The 8,689-nt window shown below is 54.3% G+C and overlaps 1 protein-coding gene across 5 annotated transcripts in view; it reads right to left on the bottom strand.

Moving 5' to 3' along the window:
- Positions 1-456: 456 nt before the first annotated feature.
- The window catches only part of CACNB1 (calcium voltage-gated channel auxiliary subunit beta 1), a 105,368-nt gene continuing 97,135 nt past the window's right edge, over positions 457-8,689 (bottom strand). For 4 of the 5 annotated variants that reach the window (XM_060256058.1, XM_060256059.1, XM_060256061.1 and 1 more), the window contains 2 exons: positions 6,542-6,727; positions 457-1,279 (listed from right to left, as the gene is read on the bottom strand). In XM_060256058.1, the coding sequence (XP_060112041.1) occupies positions 827-1,279; positions 6,542-6,727 (639 nt within the window). In that variant the 3' untranslated portion in view covers positions 457-826. Of the gene's footprint in view, positions 1,280-6,415; positions 6,728-8,689 lie in introns of those variants that run through there. The other variant, XM_060256062.1, reaches the window with a different exon arrangement.

Genomic DNA, 8,689 nt, shown 5'->3' with positions numbered 1-8,689 from the left:
CTTCAGCAGAGAAAACGCATCCCAAAGGGTCATGAGCCGAGGCACTGGAGGACGGTTGGGGCGGAGGGCTTAAGGTGACCAGGACAGGACTTCTTTTATAGGCACTGGAGAAGATCTTGCGGATGACTCGATCCCGCGATTGGAAAACTAGGCTTGGCTCTTGCCCCTGCCTTCCGCACCGCCCTCCCCCTGGTGCTCGGGCCGCTGGAGCGCTATCCCGTAGGCAAATTAAGAGATCTACGGCAGCCTCGATTGGCAGAGGGACGCTCGGCAGCTGTCTGGCCGCAGATGGAGTCGGATGGGAAGGCTCCCAAAGAGTATGTAGCCAAACAGGTATGTCCACTGTGACTCTCGCCACAAAGTGTGGGGTGACCCTAGGCACTGATGGAGACTGGCCCGCTCCCTCTCCAGGCCCACAAGGGGGTCCTGAGCAGAAAGAGGGCTTTAAGGTAGATGTGATTTTTTTCTGTTTTAATGACACTGTGAGAAAAGCCCAGGCAGTGCTGGCTGGTCGGGCAAGGGATGGTCAGAGAGGTTTGTTGGCACAAATGGCGAGGCGCAGGGGAGGGGGAGGGTGGGGGGGTCCCCCAAAAGAGAACAGAGAGGAGGGGAGTCAACTCACAGGCCTGGCTGGTGACGGTATGGTCTCTGGGACACAAGCACCGCTCCCGCCAACTGCCACCTGCTGGAGACGAAGACCGAGCCTTTGGCCGACTGCGTCTCTCCCCAGGGGCCACTGCATTCAAGACCGCCACTGACCCCCCCAAGAATGTGAGTGGGAGGAGGCCTTCTCCCCAGCGGATCAAAACCATGCCCCCCCGGGGCCTTAGTGGATGTAAGCATCCCGCCCCCAGTCCTCAACATCGTTTTGGTTGCGGCCAATGGTCTCCTCCTCCTCCTCATTTTGGCCGTAGCGCTCCCGCCCCTTGCCCCGCCCGCGCAGAGGCCGGTTGTGGTTTTGCCGGTCGGGTTCCTCGGCGTCCCAGGAAGACTGGCGCTGGTGGCGGCGGCCCGTGCCGTGGAGGCTTCGGGGCTCTGGCTCCTCATAGGGATCGGTCTCGATGTCCATGCAGGAATCCCCCGGCTCGGTGTAGGCAGAATCCCGACTGCCCTGGGTCTCCGAGTCAAAGGTGTCCTGGCGGGAAAGGCCCCGGGCGGCCAGGTGGGACGGATGCTGCGCTGGCCGGATCTGGCCCCGCACCACCGGCTGCCCCGAGTAGTTGTGAAGGCCGGAGGGCTCGGTGTTGTGAGGCTCCTCCCCATGCACTAGGTAGGGTCCCTGTTTCGAAAGATGCATTCACCGCACACCATGCACAAGAGAGGGAGAAAAAGACAAAGCGAGGTTAGTGGAGCCAGAGAGCTGCAACAGCAGCAGCAGCAAACAGGTTAGAAGCAAGCTTCCCAAACCGTGGCCTGAAGACCTCTTTCGGTTTCAGACAAATCATGGACTAGCTATGCAGTCCTAAACGCGATTGCATCTCTATCGTTGCTTTCGGGACAGTGCTTGTCCCTTGCCCAGGAGGCTAAGAAGGTGAAGAAAGCATGCATTCGGGTTTCTCGGGAAGCTCTGCCAAAAAGTTTCAGATGGCTCAGCTGATAAGAGGGCAGCTTGAGGAGGACCCCTCTCCTGGGTCTCTAGCGTGTTGCCAGAAATTGGCTTTCAGCCTTGGTTTTTGCCTGCACGGCTTCAGAGGCTGCCGCTGCAGAGCCGGATTGACAATTAGGCCAAGTAGGCATTGGCCTATGGGCTCTACGCCTTTAGGGGCCCTGGGCCAGCTTCCCCTCCCCCCGTTTCCCCCCTGCTTGCAGCCCTCCCAGCCTGCAAGTGCAGCCAGCAACTGAGTCGCTCTTTGCCCGACTCGCCTGGTGCGGCTGCTGGTGGCGTCGTCGCCAAGTTTGCCTCTCTCTGCCTCTCCCCTGCAGCTTAGTCAAAGGGGCTTTTGAGAAGGTGGCTGCAAGCTGCGGCGGGGGCCATGGGCGGTGGGGATGATTCTCTGAGATAATTTGCGAGGGGCCCCCCAAGTTTTCAACTGCCTAGGGGCCTCCATAGGGTTTAATTCAGTGCTGCGCAGCTGGGGTTGGGAAATGAACCGGCCTCTTTCTGATTTGGGTGACATTCCGCTCCTGGGGGAAGGGATTCAAAGAGAGAAGCACGTGTCTTCCAGGGGTCACTGCCCACCATTCATAGGTCTGCAGCCCGTGAGCGAGACAGTGGGATGTAGCATCGAGCAGGAGACGTGGCCTGCTAGCACTGCCTCGTTGGCACCATCAGCCTTCGAACGGCACGACACAGAGGCAACAACGCTTATTTTACAAGGCTGGATTTCAGTGTACACCCGTGGCTGCAAAACGTGCACTTTATTCAAATTATGCAGTCTTGCTCACGACGCACGCAAACGCTGCACAACCAGGCGTCTGCGTGAGTCAGTGAATGGCTGGTGGTGGTGAGGAATCACCGTGTCTATATTTTAAGGCAAGGGTGGCGAAACTTGCTTAACGTAAGAGTCACGTAGAATTAAATGTCAGATATAGGAGAGCTGCAAGACAGGAAGGGAAGGAGGGAGGGAGGGAGGGAGGGAGGGAGGGAGGAAGGAAGGAGGGAGGGAGGGAGGGAGGGAGGGAGGGAGGGAGGAAGGAAGGAAGGAAGGAAGGAAGGAAGGAAGGAAGGAAGGAAGGAAGGAAGGAAGGAAGGAAGGAAGGAAGGAAGGAAGGAAGGAAGGAAGGGGAAGGAAGAAAGGAAAGAAGGAAGGAAGGAAAGGGAAGGAAGGAAGGAAGGGAAGGGAGGAAAGGAAGGGAGGGAGGAAGGAAGGAAGGAAAGGGAAGGAAAGAAGGAAGGAAGAAAGGGAAGGAAGGGAAGGAGGGAAGGGAGGGAGGGAGGGAAGGAAGGAAGGAAGGAAGGAAGGAAGGAAGGAAGGAAGGAAGGAAGGAAGGAAGGAAGGAAGGAAGGAAGGAAGGAAGGGAAGGGAAGGGAAAGAAGACCACAGATTTATACCCCATCATTCTTTCTGAAACAGAGTCTCAGAGCGGCTCACAATCTCCTTTCCCCTCTTCCCCCACAACAGACATCCTGCGAGGTGGGTGGGGCTGAGAGAACTCTTCCAGAAGCTGCGCTTTCAAGGACAACCTCTGCGAAAGCTATGGCTGACCCAAGGCCATTGCAGCAGGTGCAAGTGGAGGAGTGGGGAATCAAACCCGGTTCTCCCAGATAAGAGTCCGCACACTTAACCACTACACTTAACCACTAGCTAAGGAAAGGAAAGGAAGGGAAAGGAAAGGAAAGGAAAGGAAAGGAAAGGAAAGGAAAGGAAAGGAAAAGGAAAGGAAAGGAAAGGAAAGGAAAGGAAAGGAAAGGAAAGAGAAATAGATGGGGAGAGAGAAGAGAGAGGTGGAAAGAAAGCAACTTTAAATGCCTTCTCCAAGCTGGCCACCGGGGCAGTGGGGGCTTTCAAGAGCCACACAATATGTGTGAAAGAGCCACATGTGGCTCCAGAGCTGCAGTTCGGCCGCCCCCGTCTTAAGGAGCAGGCTAAGATACAGTAAGCCCGTCGCTGCCTAGTACAAATGCCTCTTTTTTAGGCCCTTGGGGAGATGAATTTGACAGGCCTCAGACTAGCTTGCGACAGTGGTCTGCCATTCCAAGGAACAAACTCAAGTTCTGGGCTGCTGTGGAGGCCTCCCAGCCAAGATAAGGGGAGTAGTTAGCACAACAACTATTAGTGCACCAGGGAGTGAATTCAGGGCATGCTGGCAAAACTGTCAGCTTTTTGTATTTTTATGGGCACGTGTGAGTGTGTGTGTGTGCGCATCTGGAAGACACGGCGACCTCTGACGACTGACACCTATTGGGAGCCTGGAGGATATTCAGGGAGGTGGCTGAATGAAGCCTGCCTCTGCCCTCCCGACTGCTGGTATTCTTTGGAGGCCTCCCATCTAAGTACTTGGTAGAGCTGATCCTTCTTAGCTTCTGAGATCTGACGAGATTGGGCTTGCCTGGGCTATCCAGGTCAAGGCAGGTCTGGCCCTTCTAAGTGATAGAAGAAGACTGCAGATTTATACCCCGCCCTTCTCTCTGAATCAGAGCGGCTTACAATCTCCTATATCTTTCCCCTCCACAATAGACAGCCTGTGAGGTGCGTGGGGCTGAGAGGGCTCTCCAAGCAGCTGCCCTTTCAAGGACAACTTCTACGAGAGCTATGGCTGACCCAAGGCCATTCCAGCAGCTGCAAGTGGAGGAGTGGGGGAATCAAACCTGGTTCTCCCAGATAAGAGAGCTATGGCTGACCCAAGGCCATTCCAGCAGCTGCAAGGGGAGGAGTGGGGGAATCCAACCCGGTTCTCCCAGATAAGAGAGCTATGGCTGACCCAAGGCCATTCCAGCAGCTACAAGTGGAGGAGCGGGGGAATCAAACCCGGTTCTCCCAGATAAGAAAGCTATGGCTGACCCAAGGCCATTCCAGCAGCTGCAAGGGGAGGTGTGGGGAATCAAACCCAGTTCTCCCAGATAAGAGAGCTATGGCTGACCCAAGGCCATTCCAGCAGCTGCAAGGGGAGGAGTGGGGGAATCCAACCCGGTTCTCCCAGATAAGAAAGCTATGGCTGACCCAAGGCCATTCCAGCAGCTGCAAGGGGAGGTGTGGGGAATCAAACCCAGTTCTCCCAGATAAGAGAGCTATGGCTGACCCAAGGCCATTCCAGCAGCTGCAAGGGGAGGTGTGGGGAATCAAACCCCGTTCTCCCAGATAAGAAAGCTATGGCTGACCCAAGGCCATTCCAGCAGCTGCAAGTGGAGGAGTGGGGGGATCAAACCCAGTTCTCCCAGATAAGAGAGCTATGGCTGACCCAAGGCCATTCCAGCAGCTGCAAGTGGAGGAGTGGGGGGATCAAACCCGGTTCTCCCAGATAAGAGAGCTATGGCTGACCCAAGACTATTCCAGCAGCTGCAAGGGAAGGAGTGGGGAATCAAACCCCGTTCTCCCAGATAAGAGAGCTATGGCTGACCCAAGGCCATTCCAGCAGCTGCAAGTGGAGGAGTGGGGAATCAAACCTGGTTCTCCCAGATAAGAAAGCTATGGCTGACCCAAGGCCATTCCAGCAGCTGCGAGTGGAGGAGTGGGGAATCAAACCCGGTTCTCCCAGATAAGAGAGCTCTGGCTGATCCAAGGCCATTCCAGCCGCTGCAAGTGGAGGAGTGGGGAATCAAACCCGGTTCTCCTGCATAAGAGTCTGCATACTTAACCACTACACCAAAGTCATTGCTTGCTGTAAGCCTGGGGGAGCCCTTGTCTAAATCCACCCGGTTGTAAGAAGAATGAGGCGGCAGATGCGGGCAGGACACAATGCCCAGACTGTGACTGCTGCCCACGGGCAACTCTGCCGCATGATGGGCCAGCCCCTGCTGGCAAATGGCGACAAACTTGGCACCTACAATAGCACCTCAAAAAAGATATCATAGCATTGGGAAAAGTGCAGAAAAGGGCAACTAGAACGATTAAAGGGTTGGAACGCTTTCCCTATGAGGAAAGGTTAAAACGCTCGGGGCTCTTTAGCTCGGAGAAACGTCAACTGTGGGGTGACATGATAGAGGTTTACAAGATTATGCATGGGATGGAGAAAATAGAGAAAGAAGTCCTTTTTCTCCCTTTCTCACAATATGAGAATTCGTGGGCACTCTGTGAAAACGCTGAGCAGTTGGGTTAGAACTGATAAAAGGAAGTCCTTCTTCACCCAAAGGGTGATTAACACGTGGAATTCACTGCCACAGGAGGTGGAGGTAGATACATGCATAGACAGCTTCCAGAGGGGATTGGATAAACCTATGGAGCAGAGGCTATTAGCCACAGCTTATTGTTGGAACTCTCTGTCTGGGGCAGTGATGCTCTGTATTCTTGGTGCTTGGGAAGGGGGGCCACGGTGGGAGGGCTTCTGGTGTCCTGGCCCCACTGATGGGCCTCCTGATGGCACCTAGTTGTTTTGGCCACTGTGTGACACAGAGTGTTGGACTGGATGGGCCTTTGGCCTGATCCAGCATGGCTTCTCTTATATTCTTAGAAGTCAGGGTCAGCCCACAGAATCTGCCCTTCAACCCATCATTTATAGCTCAGAGGCCTCTTTCTGTAGCGTCCCAAGATGCATTTCTCCAAGGATGCGGGGAGTAGGGAAGGGGGAGATGGATGCCTGGATGACGTTCACCGAGCCAGAGGTCCTCCTGATGTCAAATCCCATGTAAGATCGAAAGGGGAAGAGGAATCTTTCGTAAGGCACTCTTCGGGAAAAGAGAATCCAGAGCGGGCTGGAGAGACGTCTCCTTTCCCCGGCAGCAGCTCCCAAAAAAAAAGTCCGTTATGGGAAAAGCGGGAGCCTCATCAATGGGGCTTCCTCGGGCTCATTTCTTCTTTCCGGGACGATTTTTTTTGTGGGGGAGGGACTACAATTCGTGCTCTTCCATTCGGGGGCTGAGGACAACTCCGCTCTGCCCCTGCTCCAGGCTGCCTCTCCCTCCCCAGAAGCCCAGGTTGCGCTTCAGGGAAGTCAACACTTGTACCTGGAGATTGGAGACGGGGGCGGGGCTGGATGCCAGGGCGGCTGTCGCCATGGTGCGTGTCAGCAGCGGATTGGGTGGGTTGCTGCTGGGAGGGTGCGTGGCCTTCCAATAGGCTTCCAGGTACTCGGCCAGGTGCTCACAGGCGTCTTCTAACTGGTTCTCGTCCAGGATGATGTCAAACAGTTCCTGCGACGACAGAGATGGAACGGGCAGGAAAAAGGGCAGAAAAGGGGCCATTAAAATAATTAAGAGGATGGAAGAGCTTCCCTACGAAGAAAGGTTAAAGAGGCTGGGGCTCTTAAGGTTGGAGAAACGGCAACTGAGAGGGTTGACGTGTCAGAGGTTTACAAAATTATTTATTTTATTATATTTATATCCTGCCCTCCCCTGACGGGTTCAGGGTGGCTAACGACAATTAAAACTCTACAATTAAAACAACATAAAATTAAATTATTACAATAAAACCACAATAAGCTATTAAAACGCCTCAAACTTTATTCAATTTTAATCCCTAGATGGCGATTATAAATCCTCGATTACTGCTGTTCACTGTGACGTTATTGGATGTTATTGAGCGCCTTGCATTTCTGTTTGGGTCAGGTTAGGATATTAATGCTGTGGGGTGCTGTGGGATGGTGAAGTACTGGGTTAGATGTTTGGGTCGGGTTAGGCTATTAATGCTGTGGGGTGGTGAAGTACTGGATTAGATGGTGAAGTACCATTAGATGTCAAAAGCCTGTTTAAACAGTTGCGCCTTGCAGGCCCTGCGGAATTGTGGCAAGTCCCGCAGGGCCCTGACGCTTTCAGGGAGAGCGTTCCAGAGGGTAGGGGCCGCCACCGAAAAGGCTCTCACTCTGGTGGTGGACAGCCAAGCGTCCTTTGGCCCAGGAATCGTTAAGAAATTCTGTGAGTTTCATCGTAGCGCTCTCTGAGGCTCATGTGGGGAAAGGCGGTCCAGGAGGTAGGCAGGTCCCAGGCCACGTGAAAAAATTATGCCTGGGATAGAGAAGGCAGAGGAAGAAGTCCTTTTCTCCCTTTCTCATCACTCCATGAAATTCATGAGCACTAGGCTTAGGATAGAGGAGACGAAGGACCTTCACCCCAAAGAGTACTTAACACATGGGATGCACTGCCACAGGAAGAGTTTCTGGCTCAACAGTAGGAAGAACTTCCTGATAGTTAGAGAGGTTCCTCAGTGGAACAGGCTTCCTTGGAGGTTTTTAAACAGAGACTAGATGCCTATCTCACAGCAATGCTGATCCTGTGTATTTCCTGCATTGTGCAGAGGGTTGGACTAGATGACCCTGGGAATCTCTTCCAACTCTGTGATTCTAAGAGGTGGCAGCTACAAGCACAGACAACTTCCAGAGGGGACTGGATAAACGTCTGGAGCAGAGGCCCATCGGTATAGATGGAACACTCTGTCTGGGGCAGTGATACTCGCTATTCTTGGTGCTTGGGGGGGCCACAAGAGGGAGGGCCTCAGAAGTGGACCTCCTGATGACACCTGGTTTTTTGTGTGACACCGAGTATTGGGCTGAATGGGCTATCGGCCTGATCTAACATGGCTTCTCTTACATTCTTATGAGGGGATTGGATAAACATCTGGAGCAGAGGTCCATCACGGTGTAGATGGAACACTCTGTCTGGGGCAGTGATGCTCTGTCTTCTTGGTGTTTGGGGGGCAACAGTGGGAGGGCTTCTGGAGTTCTGGCCCTGCTGGTGGACCTCCTGATGACCCCTGGGCTTGGGCCACTGTCAGGGCCAGCGAGCTCACTAGGCAAACTAGGCAATTGCCTAGGGGGACACGAGGGGTGAGTCTCATTGGGCTCCCCCCCTCCCAGCGCCCAAGACAAACACCTAAATTTGCCTCTCCCCCCTGCCGCCACTGCCAGCTCCCTCCCCTACCTTTTGCCACAGCGCTCTCCAGTCCGCCCTCCCCCCTGTGCGATCAGAGGAGTGTGCTGTGACGAGGACTGGCCCTACCAGCTTCGAGGCAACCAGCATCTGAGTGTTCTTTGAAGAGAGAGCTGGAGGAGGCTTCACTCCCCTCTCGGTTCCGGAAAGGAGGGGGGAGAAGCCTCCTCCAGCGCTGTCTTCAAAGAACGCTCAGATGCTGGCCGCCTCGAAGCTGGTAGGGCCGATCCT

The sequence above is a fragment of the Heteronotia binoei genome, chromosome 15, assembly GCF_032191835.1.
Source record: "Heteronotia binoei isolate CCM8104 ecotype False Entrance Well chromosome 15, APGP_CSIRO_Hbin_v1, whole genome shotgun sequence".
Lineage (NCBI taxonomy): Eukaryota > Metazoa > Chordata > Lepidosauria > Squamata > Gekkonidae > Heteronotia > Heteronotia binoei.
The sequence above is the reverse complement of the archived record's forward strand: the minus strand, read 5'-3'. Positions and strand labels throughout refer to the sequence as shown.